Source organism: Perognathus longimembris, chromosome 2 (assembly GCF_023159225.1).
Source record: "Perognathus longimembris pacificus isolate PPM17 chromosome 2, ASM2315922v1, whole genome shotgun sequence".
Classification (NCBI taxonomy): domain Eukaryota; kingdom Metazoa; phylum Chordata; class Mammalia; order Rodentia; family Heteromyidae; genus Perognathus; species Perognathus longimembris.
In genome coordinates, this window is record NC_063162.1 from 136849605 (window position 1) to 136864508 (window position 14904).

Genomic DNA, 14904 nt, shown 5'->3' on the forward strand with positions numbered 1-14904 from the left:
GGAGGTGTCTGGCAGCTCCTATGGACACAGACCTAGACCTTCAGCCATCTTGCCTGACAATATAAATGCTTATGGTGAAATGTGAATAAAGAAGGTTCAATAGGTACTCCATTACTACCAAGCTGCTCCATAGCTGCTCACAGAGATACAAAACTCCAACAAAGTAAAGAAAATGTCGCTAAAGGGCTGGGCCTGGGAGCTCATGCCTGTGATTCTGACTACTTGAAGAGACAAAGACCGGAAGGATCACAGTTTGAGGCCACGCTGGGAAAAAAGTTAGCAAGGCCTCATCTCAACAAACAAGCCGAGTGAGGTGGTCTCACCTGAAAAGGAAGGAAGGAATTCGGTTACCAAAGAGTTAAAAGGGCTGTCTATTTCTGGAGCCATTTTATTTAGGTAATGATGGCCTACAGAGCTTAAGATAGAAAGCATGTGGCATTCTGCCCAGAACTTGCCAACAACTCAAGGAGACAAATTATGGCTTAGGTTAATTTGGGATCTTGACCGGTGGACACAGCCCCTGTGGCCTGTGGATGAGGAGGTGGCGGGGGGAAAGGGGGGGGGCAGTGGGCGGGGCGGGGCAGCTCCTGCCCTTCGTAAAGGAGCTTGTGGGCAGAAGGCAAAGGGATGACGGGGATGAGAGAAGGAGCATGTATTTAAAGATCACGTCTGGTACTAGGACCCTGGAGAGACCAAGTCAAGCCCACAAGGTACTTCAGGGAGAAGCAGGGGAAAGCTGAGGAGCCCCCCTGGACTGAGCATGTGCCAGAGCCCTGCTTCCTGAGGAACAGTGTGGGGACAGGGACCCTGAAGGCCGCAAGTGCTGTACCTCCCTTACTGCCACAAGCAGGGACCCACGGGACAAACATGAGGAAACCCTGCAGTACTCAGTCTCCAGAAAGCTCTGATCCCCTCCAGGGAATCGGAGGAACCAAAGTCCTCAGCCATTCTCAGCGAGCACAAAAGACAAACACCAACTACCCCAAGTTCAAGCTCATGCCGGGGGCTCCTCAGGCCCAAGGGAGAAACCTGTGGCCTGGCCTGTGGGCTTTCAGAAAGGAAGACGTGGGGAGGGGGAGGGATCTTCCTTTCAGCTTTGGCCAGCAGCCTGGGTGTGAATTCTTCTCTCCTGGCAGGTTTAGAGCATGCGGTCACTGGAGCAGCTGCCTGTCACTCTGTGTCCCTGTCACTCCAGAGTCCCATTGCTCCCTGTCCATGAAGTATAGACAACCCCCAGAAAGGAGATTGTAGTTGAGCTGGTAGCTCTGTAATCCTAGCTCCTTAGGAGGCTAAGAGCTGAGGATCGCCATTCAAAGCCAGCCCGGGGAGGAAAGTCCAAGAGCCTCGTATCTCCTGTCAACCACCAAAAATCCAGAAGTGGAGCTGTGGCTCAAAGTGGTAGAGTGCTAGCCCTGAGTACAAAAGCTGAGGGACTGAAAGCCCTATAACCAACCAAAAAAAAACACCCCACCCCCAAAACAAAAAAGGTGATTGTGTTGCGCTTATATGTCAGAATTACCCATTCCCATAGAATATAAACAAAGAACCTTTCTTTATGTATAAATCAAAATTTTCTGGCTGTTTTATATCAAACAAAACCCTGTAGCCAGGATTTCAAATGTATCTGAAAATAACATGTAGAGCTTTTAGGAGGATAACAAAAAGTAATTGGAACATAATTGTGCTACTTACAATTTGTTAATTGAAATATGCTAATGGCTTTTTACAAGTTGTTCCTGTGGAACCTAAACACTGTTTGAAAGCTCTTTAACTACATAAATTGTTCCAATGACATTCTTGATCAAAAACTCTGAAAGACTCTTAGAGTTCCGGTAATTTAATTTGGTCCTAGTTATTAAAATCATTAGTGCTGTAAAGCAGTGAAACAGTACATATTTAAAAACCTCTTAAAAAACGAGGTTCAACATTAAAGCTGCCTACCTCAGACAGAAATGATGCACCTGCTCCCAAAAGCCCGTTTCAAAACAGCCAATGCCTCCAAGTCGTATTTGTGTTGTTCTCGCTTTTCGTGACCCGCAGTCCGTCCTGGGGAGTCTCAGCTCTCTGCTTTTCCTTGCTCCCCTCCCTGTCCTGGGAGTTAGACCCTTGCAGGCCAGTTGCTTGAGATCCCTTGTTAGTGGTTGCTGGCTGAATCTGGCAAAGGGAAGGCAGGAGATTGAACAGCGAGAGAGAGAGAGAGAGAGAGAGAGAGAGAGAGAGAGAGAGAGAGAGCATATTTCTTCCCTTTCCTTCCATACTGGAGTCCCAGTTTTGGAAGCTAATGGGTCCTTTTGGAAGACAATTCCCATTGGGTCACTTTCTTCACGGGGGCCACCATTCCACCCTTCCTTGTAGCTGTGTCTGGGCCCGTGCCCTTTGCTCCTAGTCTCACCTCTAGAATCTTCCCTCCACTAGGTCTTGTTCTTCTGTGAATCATCAAACTCTATCTGAAAAATTAAAAACAAAAAGGGCTGGGATGCAGCTGAAGTGGTTGAGTATTTGCTTACCAAATTTGAAATCCTGAGTTCAAACTTCCTGCTTCAAATACATACACACGTAGCTAAAAACCTTTCTTTTAGAATATTTCAACATGATAAAAGTTACCCCAAAGTGGAGGCAGCTTGGCATCGTCTAAAATCAGTGCCTTACATGTTCTAAAAAAAAATGCAAGTTTTTCTGCTTGTCATGTTTCCACTGATTTCTAACTTAAGTCAGCTGTGGCCCAGGCAGCCCTTTCAAGCACATGGCAATAGCTAAGATCTACAATCTTAGCACGTTTCAAATACACAACAGAGTGTTGTTTAGGGTGGTTGCCATGCTGTTCCCCAGCACTTACTCATCTCAAGAACTGACACAGGCATCCTTTGATGTTGAGTCTTTGAGTTCCACTCTTAGATCCCACGTGTGAGATCATGAAGCACTTGTCTTCCTGTGTCTGGCTTGTTTCACTTAGCATGATGCCCTCCGGGCTCATCCTGCCAGAAGTGGCTGGGTTTGCTTTTCTTTATGGCTGAATCGTAGTCCATTGTGCACCCCATTTTCGGTATCCATTCACCTATCAGTGAGTGCTGATACGGATGCAGACCTGGCCTGGGAGGAGGAGCGCTGTATCGTACATGGGAATGCACACGGCTCGTTACGTCGGGGTAAACACCCGGTGGTGGGAATGGTAGGTTATGTGGCAGCTGGCATGTCCTCTCTGTGTTCTAACTCTACCTCATTTCTCTTTGTTGGTTTCGTTTTTGCCACCAGGGTTCACCGGACAGGCGCTGGTGCAGAGCAAAGGTGGGTGTTGGTTTTGCCCTTCTTCACGCGTGGAGGGGACAGGAAGGGGTGACCTGGGTCTGGTGGAACTGCCCTACCTCTTCCCCTTTCTGCGCCCCACACATGTCCTTTGCTCACGCCTCCGGACTCTCGTGCCCTTGGGGATGTGGTTTCGAGCAGAGAGCTATTGAAATTGTGTCTGTGGGGAGGACGGCTGCTGGAAGCCCCCTTTCCCCCTCCTCGCAGCCGCCTCCCTGCCCCGTGCCCCGGTCTCCAGCACCTGTGTTAATCGTGCTTGGAGCCGCTGAGCTTCCAGGATGAGCGGATGAAGACTTCACTACGCCGGCAAGTGTTCAGGCTTTCTCTCTCCACACCTTTCAACGTTCAATTCTCAACATCTGAAGCGTGCGTGAGCAAGGGTGCCCTCCATTCCTCTGAGGCTCTGCTCATTTTTCATTCTTTTCTTTTTTCTCTGTTCTTCAGACGACATAATCTCTAGAAAGGTATTTACAAAGTGGTTGGCTTTTTTTTTTTTTTTCTTCCTTCGTTGGGGATCAAACCCAGGGCCTTGCTTTATTACTGAGCTAGATCCCTGGCCTTGAGTCCTCCATTTGCCTGTTGATCTCTACTGCATTCTCACGTGAACTAGAAAGGGGGCGAGGGGAGCACCGGCCAGCCCTCTGGTGTCTCCTTATAAGGATACTGATCCTACAATGAAAGTCACACTGTCATGAGCTCACATGTATCCAAAGGCTGTCACCTGGTTTAGGCACACATTCAGTCCACGGCCACTGACACTTGCTGCCATGGATGGTCTTGAGACAGAGAAATAGAAATACCTGGCTCTGTAGCGGGAATATCCACACACCTAACACTATACATTTCGTTCTATTGCTTATGTTTATCGGATTTTTGTTTTCTACTGGGTGCTGGCGGTTTACAAAGCTTGTACTCCTCAGGAGGATCACAGTTCAAAGCCAGCCCAGGTAGAAGAGTCCACAAAACTCCACCTTTATTTAACTACCAAAAACCCAGGCTAGAGATGGGGTTCAAGTGACAAAGCACAAGCCGTGAGCATACAAACCAAGAAAGAAGTAAGGCCCTGCGTTCAAGCCCTAGTGCCCACACTCACACACACATACACAAAAGGTTTTCTGTGATCTTCATTTTTTGTTTTGTTTCTTGCCAGTCCTGGGGCTTGAACTCAGGGTCTGAGTACTGTCTCTGGCTTTCTTTATGCTCAAGGCTAGCACTCTACCACTTGAGCCACAGCGCCACTTCTGGCATTTTCTGTATATGTGGTGCTGAGGGATCAAACCCAGGGCTTCATGTATATGAGGCGAGCACTTTACTACTAGGCCATATTCCCAGCCCGTATGATCTTCATTTTTATCCTCTTCACCACTGCCCTATGTTAAGCTACATGGTACCTCCCTGTTCACAAAGTTTTATGTTTGTCTCTTTATGTATCCATAACTTACAGATTTAGAAAGGCCATTTGCTGTGTTGCTTGGATCATATGTACTCATAGCAGACAAGTTATCATTGTGACCTGTGGGTCTTAAGTAGTTTTCTGTTCATTAAAGCTTTGTGTACAAATTCAACATTATCGTACTCTCACATCTTGCTTTCTTACTGCTTGGTCTGTGAGATCTTTTTTTTGTAGCTTTAGCCTATTTTTATTTTATTTTGCCATGTTTGTAGCCACAGCTCTTTTTGTTTTTAGCTATTTGGAATGACTCTGTGTAGGTGTATCTCCTGAATAAAGCACAGGGCGGGGCTTTGCTTTGAGAGTCAACCTTTCCCACCCCCGTGTCAGGACCATGGCTTGAACTCATGGCTTTGTGCTGTGGCTTGGCTTGTTTCCATGGCTAGCGCTCTACAACTTGAGCTCTGCCTCCAGCCTGGCATTTTGTTGGTTCACTGGAGATGGCATCTCTAGGACTTTTCTGCCCAGGATGGCTTCAAATCTCAATCCTCTAATCTCAGTCTCCTGATTAGCAAGGATTATAGATGTGAAGCACTGGAGCCGATCTTTCCACCATAAGAAATGAGTTCTGTTTACATGTATGTTCAGTTCAGTAAAGATTTTAATGCCATATCTTCCCCACTTCTGCCTGATTTTATTTATTACCTTATCGAAGTGTTCTGAGTAGAATTTACAGTTGTTCTCCATAACTACATGACTCTTGTTTTACATTCTCCTGGCATTTCTGGTTGCTTGCTGGTTTTATTTGTCTACTCCTCTTCCTTCCTCCTCCTCCTCCCCTTCCTCCTCTTCCTCCTCCATTTTTGTGTTTGTGACTATTGGTGGTTTGGTTTTTCTGTTTGGGTTGTATTGGGGGTTTGAACTCAGGAACTTGCATTCCCCCATCAGGTATACTGCCATCACAGTGCTTTAGCTTCAGTTACTTCTCAGGTCGCTTTTGATGTTTATTGTATGAGCTTCCCTGGCCTTCAATTCTCCTCCTATGCCTGGGATGACAGGCACGCACTGCCATACCAGAATTTTTTTTGAGCTGGGATCTTGCTAGCTCCCCCCTTCCCCGTAGCCTCCAATTGTAATCTCAATTTCCACCCGGAGTATCTGGGATTACAGATGTAAGCCACCATGTCCGACCTCCCCTTATGTCTGCAAATACATTATTCAGCTGGTAGCATGTTACATAATTTATTCTTGCTTCATTTTATAGGAATTTTTATGAGCTGAAAATGTTTATTTACATTACGTTCTCTAAACACCCTCAGTGTTGTCTGCCATTCCCCACCGATTTAGAAATGGTCTATTTTAGCAAGACGCTGGTGGCTCATGCCTGTAATCCTAGCTACTTAAGAGACGGAGATCTGTGGATTGCAGTTCAAAGCCAGACCTGGCAGAAAAGTCCCCGTGAGACTCTTGATCTCCAATTAACCATTCAAAAACCCCAAGTGGTGCTGTGACTTTGGTGCTTTGTGACTTGAGCACAAAGAGGCCCCAAGTTCAAGCCCCACAACCACCAAAAAAGAAAGAGAGAGAAAGAAAAAGAGAGAGAGAAAGAGAGCGGGAGAGAGGACCTATTCCTCCCTCCCCCACCGGAATGACACAGGGAGTAAGGACTCTGGATGGTTTTCTCTATTTATGACCCAAGATCGCCATCTTGTGTTGATTTAAGAGAATTGCGGCTCCTTTAGCGGTACATCTTTTCAAACGTTTGGTAGGATTCTCAATTTTGTTCTGCTAGTTATTGCTTTTGAATTTTAAAGAATAGACTTAACTTTGTTGATTGCTAATGTTTTATTTCTTGACCTGTGCAGTATTCGTGTTCCCTTTGTGAAATGTCAGCACACTGTACCTGTACCATCTCATGAGTGCTTATTCCCAAATGCATACTGCACCTTAATAAGAAGCTAAGCCTGGTCTGTCATGACTACTGAATGAAAGTCTTTCTCTTTAAAAGAATTACCTCCTACCTTCCAGCTTTATGACCCATCTTCTATTTTCCCCCACTCCTTATTCTCCACTTGGCACAGGGGCGTACAAAGTGTATTTTGTCAACACGTGTAAATGTGCTTTGCTTGTTTTAAAATGATTCCAATCTTACGGTCAAATCTTTTGAAATCATGTCTTCATTGTTGACGAATTCATCTTGGTTTGTCCCGAAGGGGGTTCAGGTACCACGTCAGGTAACGTTAGCGGCAGAGGGCTAGGCAGGGAGCACCCCGCCAAACCTTCACATTGGAACCGGCGCCTCTGCCCTGTCCACCCATGTCCCCCTACTGCTTCCTTGCCTTAGACAGAACATGTCTGCCACACCAGAAACACTTCCCCCAAAGGTCATCAAGACCATGCTTTGCTACTTTCCATTAGCACGTGTATAACAGAACACAAAGCCAGCCTGATTTCCTCCTCCCTCTTGGTGGCGTGCTGGGGTTTGAACTCAGGGCAATGTACTTGCTAGGCCGGTCACTTGAGCCACACTCCTAGCCCCCAGGCATGGTTTAAAAACAAGTCGCTTGTCTAAGTAAAAGGAAGGCAAGAGGGGGAAAGATCGGATCCCTTAGGATTTCTTTGGCGGGAAGTAACACAGGAAAGAGCAATGTGCTCAACAACCCCGTGTTCCTTTTTGCCGTGTCACGCGTCGTGGCTGGCTGTGGCTTCAGTGCTGGCCCACGTCGGCTCAAAGCCCGGATCTCACCAGGAGCCCTGCAAAGGGATCACATTCACTATCTCGAAAGCCGGGTCCTGTCGTTACGGGCTGAGCGATAGCGAACAAAAGGAAGTTGGAAGTTAGAGAACATATTGGCCCTGTAAATGAAAACAATATTCTGGAAGAATATTTAAATGGAAATACTTCAAGTGGTGACATAGTTGAGCTGGGACAGTTATACTGAAGGGTCCCTGGTTTGTTCTGACTTCTAGCAGCTTCATTTTCTTTTCTTTCTTTCTTTTTTTGAATTATTATAACCCCCACAACACATGTATCCTAACTCTCAAAATATATACATATATACCTACAAGTTTTAAGAATCAAATACACTGAGGTCCCGTGTTTGTCTCTCTCGTTCCTTGTTCCACTGTAGTTTTCCATAAAGTGTTAGATGGCAAAGTGCATCTCCTATTTAACTTTTTTAAATCTAAGAAATTCCTTGTTGTTGCAATTGCGACTCAGTTCTATCAAATATTGTTCCACCTGTTTTGTTCACAAGTGAGCAAGAACTGCCACACACAAACAGCATGAGGCCCTCACAGTCCTGTTCACAAATCAACTCTACCTTCTTCCCACCCTTGCCTGAAGATTCTCATTCTGTTTATCATCCACCTCCTCATCTTCTGTGTCACACACACACACACACACACACACACACACACACATTCCAGTGTCTCTCACCTTAAAAGAAAATCTCCTTTCCACATCTGCCTCACTTTTGCTCCTTGTCACAATAAAATATCACAAAAATCATCTTTACTGTCTTCTGACTCATTGTACACACACACACACACACACACACACACACACACACACACGCTCCTGGGAGCTGAGGCTCTTTACATAGTGGATTATTTAACATATATGCACATGACTGTCAAATAGATATCCAAAGCCTTTCGTGCAGCCTGTTTTCCCACTTGCCCCATTTCAGTAAATGGCCCCATCGTGGCCCCATCGTAAATCCAGTTGCTTGATCGGGAGTAGTCATGTGTGATTCCTGGCTTCCCATCTCTATTTTCTATCTTCCCCCCAGTTCCATGCTGTAGTGCCTGTTCCCACTGAAGCTCGAGCCTCTCAGTCATGACTTTCAAGTGGGCCCTCACAGAGTGTCTTCTGCCCAAAGCACCTCCTCCCACCAGAGTCCAGCCTGGCTGCCGAGACACAAACTCTACATCCTTGGTCAATCTACACCCTGTCAGTGCACTGCCCACTGCCAACCTCTTTGGTCACATTTCTTACTGTTGGCATTCTTTTTCGGGGTCTGTGAAGTTGGCAGTTTTCTGTGAGGAATGCTCTACCCCTCTCTCTATGATCACTGGGTAAGTGGCATTTGGGTGAGAACTTGCCCCTCCCTGGCATTCAGCACAGTGCCAGGCGAAGCTGGGTGACTGCATCCTGACCAACTGCAGGGGCTTAAGCAGGTTTCTAATGTTGCAGGTTGGCTGAGGCCACTGGTCCTGGCTGTCCTCACCACAGGCCGGTGGGACAGCTGCTGCCTGAAGCCATGCCAGCCCCATGCCAGAGGAAAAGGCAGCTCTGGATGGCCGAGCAATGACAGCCTATTCCTGGCCTGGAAATGTAATGACCCAGATCACTTATAATCACAGCAACTAGCAGCACGGCCCACAGAGAGCCACCCCACACCCCCTCTCACTGTTTGCACGTTGATCTAGATCGAGGGATCACAAATGAATCTGTGTATTCCCTTAGTGAGGTAAAGAAATAATTTGACTTTAGAAGTCTCTGCTTGATACAGCCGTTCTTCTCCTAAGAGCTGACCACTGTCAGCTACTAATACTGCTACAGTTTGGGTAGGGGTATTAGTGTGTCACGTGGTAAAGGCGAGGTTCTCAGTACTTCCGCCTTGAGAAGGCGGGGCCTAGTGGGAGGCCTCTAGGTCTTTAAGAGCATTATAGGGCTGTGGGCTTTTTATCTTCCTCTCTTTCTTCCCACGAATGAACAGTTTTGTTCTACAATGGCCGTGTGTCTTCATGATGATGTGCTGCCTTGCCACCAGCCCTAAGGCAATGGGATCCTCCCAACCTTAGGTTGAGAAGTGTGTGTGTGAGCTTTTTGCCTGGACTGGCCTTGAACCACAGTCCTCTCATTCTCAGCCTCCCAAGTAGCTAGGATGACAGGAATGAACCCCTGGAACTTGACTTAGAGTTTAAGGGTTTTTTTAATTTTACAAATAATGCTCCTATGAGTATCCTAGTCTATATCTTGTGGAATGAATTTTAAAGTATATGTCCACAGCATTTGTAGGTAGAGATAATATGGAATTGGTTTCCAAAGTGGCTGTAACTGTATTTCCAAGAGCATGAGTTCTAGCTGCCCCGTGTCTTTACCAATATTTGATATTGTAGCTTTTAATTTTTGCCAGTCTGGTGGGAGTATGGTGGTGTGTCTGGGTCTCTAGCCTCCTGCACTCTCCTGACCTGTGGGAGAGGTGGGGAAACACACCCGGGCGAGCCAAGAGGAAAGGGTCGATGGACCGCCCGCACCCAGCCCTCCCTCACCGGAGGACAAACGGCGCGGGAGCTAAGTCAGTGCAAAGGCTCGTTTATTGAGGTAGATCCTTCCATTAAATAAGGCACAGGAGCCAATCAGGTCAAAGATCCACAGGAAGGGGAGGGGTGTACTTGCACCTATCTAGGGACTGTGAGGGGGCCTGAGCTGTCCATCAAGGGTGGAGGGCCGAGGGACCAATCCTAAGAGGCAGCCTTATTTTACGTCATAGCCCACAGGACCGCCTCCGGGTTCACCATCATCAGGCGCCAGCTTGGCCACACCTGGTCCCAAGGCTGGGAGGCGGGGCCAGCTAGAACCGCCTCTGAGGCAAGGCATCCGGGCGTGCCCCACAGTGGTCTCATGTTGTTTTACTTTGGTTATTAATGAAAATAACCACTCTACATATTTTCCATCTCTTTATTTGGGGTGTCAGTTTATACTTGCTGCTGTTGAGTGATGATTACAAGGAGCCCTTTTCCTTCTCTGATGCATCTCCATTTGGGTGATGAGCTAGCTGGGTGACACTCCATGGAAATTTCCTTTTCATTCTTTTAAATTAAGGATGCTATGCTGCAGTAGCTTTGGTAGAAGAAGAAAACATGGGGGCAGACACACAAGCCTAACTACAAAACAATAAAAGGAAACCAAACTTGTTAGCTGTGATTATTCAGTCTGAGTCAGGGTGACCATCTCCAAAATAATGTGCAATGGAGCCTTTTCATGCGCACAAACAGACGGAGCTGAGCAATAAAACCCAGAGTCCGAATGAAAGAATTTGCTTACTTGTTTCTTAGAAATGACTCAAGTCACAATCACGATTGGGACACTGGTCACAGTACCTGTGACAACCACTTGCATCTCTCCCAGAATCTAGTCAATCTCTTTAAAATGACATGTGAAATCAAACACTCTTCTGATTTGTGAGATGATCTTAGGAAGTTCCTTACTCTAACTTTGCCATTGTTACTGCGCTATTAAACCACTTCCCTATCACACTCAGTCACACTTCACTCTCCCCTCCAAAAGGGAAGTCAAATACATACCTTGGTAAAACATATCGTAGTTCATGTTTATTCAAGTGCCCTCTGATGGCTTTGATCTTTCTCCTCAGAGAAAATCTGAGAAAGCATTTTCCCAGCTGTGCGTGAGGCCTGCTAAAGCGAGGTGGTGTCTGAAGGACTTGCCTCTCCACTCTAGAACCATTCTATGTATTCAAAGAAGGAATATGAAGGACTGACCCCAGCCTATTGCCCCAGGCATATACAGGCACCAGGCAAAATCCCAGGTATGCTTGGACCTGCGTTGATGTACAGGCAGCGCAATTCACTGAAGCTCAGCTACAAACAGTCCATGGGGGGCCCATCCAAAAAGCCCCCAACTTCCTAGACCTAATGGTTTTTTCATCAACCTCTGCCTCCTTACTCAGACCCTTCAGTGTCCTGTCATTAAGAAGCGAGTCCTTGGGGCTGGGGATATGGCCTAGTGGCAAGAGTGCTTGTCTTGTATACATGAAGCCCTGGGTTCAATTCCCCAGCACCACATATACAGAAAATGGCCAGAAGTGGTGCTGTGGCTCAAGAGGCAAAGTGCTAGCCTTGAGCAGAAAGAAAGAAGCAAGGACTAACACCCCGCCTTCTCGCTTCGCAGTTCTTCCCTTAGGCGATGCCTCCAAGTTTGCCCAGCACGCCCTCCGCACCTTCGACAAGAACGGGGACGGCACTATCGACTTCCGAGAGTTCATCTGTGCCCTGTCCACCTCCAGGGGCAGCTTCAAGCAGAAGCTCAACTGGGCCTTCAACATGTACGACCTGGACGGCGACGGCAAGATCACACGGGTGGAGATGCTGAAGATCATCGAGGCTATCTACAAAATGATGGGCACTGTGATCATGATGAAAATGAATGAGGATGGTCTCACGCCTGAGCAGCGAGTAGACAAGATTTTCAGCAAGGTGGATAAGAACAAAGATGACCACATTACTCTGGATGAATTCAAAGAGGCGGCAAAGAGCGACCCTTCCATTTTATTACTTCTGCAGTGTGACATTCAGAAATGAGCTGATGTCTATGCCCTGGACTGCACGGAAGTCTCAATGTTCCATTCAGTCTGCAGCTACACACACACACACACACACACACACACACACACACACACCATTTGGACTACCTATAAATGGACTTGCTTCTTGTGTTTGAAACACTTGTGTGCATGAGAATCTCATTTGCTAATGAATTTTAAAAGCATATATTATAAAAAAAATACCGAACAACCTGCCACAATGTGATATGTGTAACATCATTTCATAAAAATATTCCTCTTCCAAAGCCTGAGCAGAAATGTGCTGCAAAGAATTCTATGATTTCTGGTACATGTTTTGCTAATGCTTGTGTCTCCTTGATTACATATTAGGAGCACTGAGACCCCCGCGGTAATGTAACCTAATTATGAGCTGTGTCACCATTCTCCTGTAAAATAGTACTAGACACACAGAGGGGCCCTTCACTCCTGTGTGTGGCCCCCACACAACTGCTTGTATTATCAGTGAATATAAATGTACTATATTTGCATGCCTTTGGGTTTGCCTTAATTCTTACCTCATTTGCGTCCTACCAATCTGGAAAGAGCTGTTTTGGATGAATGCAGTACAGAATTTAAAACTCCTGCTAAATGATTCATGAAGTATATCTATCTATCTATACATATAACAAAGATATTTATTGAGAGTAAAGACATATACAAAGATATTATTTATTGAAAGTGAAAAAGATAGAAATGTATTGATTTATGCTTATTTTTAAAGGCTTCCAAAAAGGTGGTAATAGATGTCACAAACAAACTTATAGCATTTTATTTACCCCCTTTTACAATTTTAAACTTGAAAAAGATGCTCCTAACAATCAAGGGCCAGCCAGCAACAAAATCTCTTAAGTACACATCTTTGGAATCTGAAGAACTAAATGACAAAAGGAAACTAAAGCAACTTTTTCATCCAGGCCATTTCCCCAAAGAGGACGATCAACATGGCATGTAACATTTAAAAGAGAAGACTTGTTCATTATGAAAAAATGCTCATTATATGACAATAAAGTATATCTCAGTGTGAAAAAAAAAAAAAGAAAGAAGCGAATCCTTTCCTGGGAATGCCTAAGCTCTGAGCCCAGCTCCAAAAGCCAGGTAGTTCCTCAGGAGCCATAAAAGGTGGCCAAGTGCCCACCATCAATCTCAAGATATAATATGTCTACTTTCTAAGTTCAGCTCCCTTCTTATCACTTTCATAAAATATTGTCCAAGACCAATGTGACCAATGTTAGTTTTCCTGGCTTATAATAAACTCTCTGACAGCTAGAAGGACTTCTTCAAAATCTTCTAGAATTGGAAGGAAATGCACACACACACAAATACATGCATGTGCACCTTGGGAAACGGACCAGCTGGGAAGTTTAGCTTGTTTCTAAGTTATAAGTGACTATCTGATGGGTTTCCATGTGAATACTTGGCTGCTACAGATGAGAAAACTGGTATGCAGCCCATCCACAGTTCACCAGGTCGGAGCCTGCTGGCTGGGCAGCCCCTCCACCACAGGTTAACTCTCACGTGGCTGTCAATCACCTGGACGCCTGTTCAGAGCACCCCAGCTGTGTCACAGTAGACACCTGGGTCAGCAGGTCATGCCTGTGCTGTTTAGGAAGGAATGTAGCTGAGCTAGTTTTCCATTGCTGTGACAACATGCCTGACACAACCAACTTTAGGAAGTAAAGAGTTCTTTTGGCTTGCAGTTTCACAGGCTTCAGTGCACTAGCCTTGACAATGATTCTGAGGAGAACACTGTGGGGGTGAGGATGGCAGAGACTGCTCACTTCATGGAGGACAGGAAGTAGAGGGAAGGAACTAGGGACCAGATATAACCTCCAAAGGCACATTGTGAGTGACCTTCTTCCTCCAGCTAGGATTCACCTCCAAGTTCCTACCACCTTCCAAAATAGCGCCACCAACTGGGAAGCAAACCTTTGGCAGAGGAACCTGAGAGGGCATTTCACATCTACACCACGGACAGCAGTGGTTACCTGACGTCTCACTGAAGTTAAGAGTAAGTTAAAAGCTACATAACCAGTGTACTCAGAACATTTCAAGCCCTCTGTCCATGGCGGCGCTGCTCTTCTGTGTGTGTGTGGGGGGGGGGATGGTACACTTTTAAAGTCACTTTGGTGGCTGCTTTGTGAACCATCTCTGAACTCTACTTGCCTCTACCCCAGGCATCTGAGTTTTCCTCAGGGACAAGGTGCCTTGTTTGTCTCCATCTTTTCCTACCTTTGCAGAATGCCTGTTCAAATTTAGAAACTCGCAACTGTATGAGAAAAGGGAGCCATCTGGACAGGGGTTTTTAGAGCAAAGTCACAGGACGCCAGTCTCATGAGTGCCATCTATGTGGTTCTGGTCCCTTCAGTTAGCTCTTGATTCCTTGGGACACACAACTGCTGTGTTCTGTCAGCAGTGCTCACAAATATGTGTCCTAACTTCAGATGGAAGTGGAGAACATTCCTCGGCTTCACCCCCCGCCCCCCCCCCCCCCCCCCCCGCAGCACCTCCCCCGCCCATCCAGGCCCTCCCTAATCCCAACTCATCCCAGACTGACTACTTCAGGTTTCAAGCCTTAGTTTCTTTTCCTCCACAGCCAGAGCTCACTTTTCTCTGGATTAGGAGACATTTGTGTACTTAACAGAGCAGAAAGAACACATACCATTTCTGAAGAAAGGAGTTGGTAAATATCCACGACAGAACAAGACCAGGCAGAACCCAAAGGCAGGAGCCGGAAGCTCAGAACAATTATAATTTCAATTGTAACTGTTCCTTCTCTCCAGCTCTCCTAGCTGCAGGCACTGAGGGTGTAAACGAAGGCTCTGGGTGGGTGAGCTGCCTTCATGCTTCCCGGCACTCTGC

The 14904-nt window shown here is 46.3% G+C and overlaps 1 protein-coding gene across 1 annotated transcript; it reads left to right on the forward strand.

Moving 5' to 3' along the window:
- The first annotated feature begins 8534 nt into the window (after positions 1-8534).
- On the forward strand, positions 8535-12664 carry LOC125345655 (visinin-like protein 1). Its single transcript, XM_048337706.1, has 2 exons — positions 8535-8773; positions 11569-12664. The coding sequence occupies exons 1-2, from the start codon at positions 8535-8537 to the stop codon at positions 12020-12022; spliced, it is 693 nt and encodes a 230-aa protein (XP_048193663.1). The 3' UTR covers positions 12023-12664.
- Positions 12665-14904: the final 2240 nt, after the last annotated feature.

Bases quoted from the DNA above. Each gene is read 5' to 3' on its own strand.
- LOC125345655 (XM_048337706.1), top strand. From the start codon at position 8,535: ATGACTTTCAAGTGGGCCCTCACAGAGTGTCTTCTGCCCAAAGCACCT. The intron at 8,774-11,568 runs GTAAGTGGCATT...AGCCTTGAGCAG, and splicing joins CCTCTCTCTATGATCACTGG to AAAGAAAGAAGCAAGGACTA.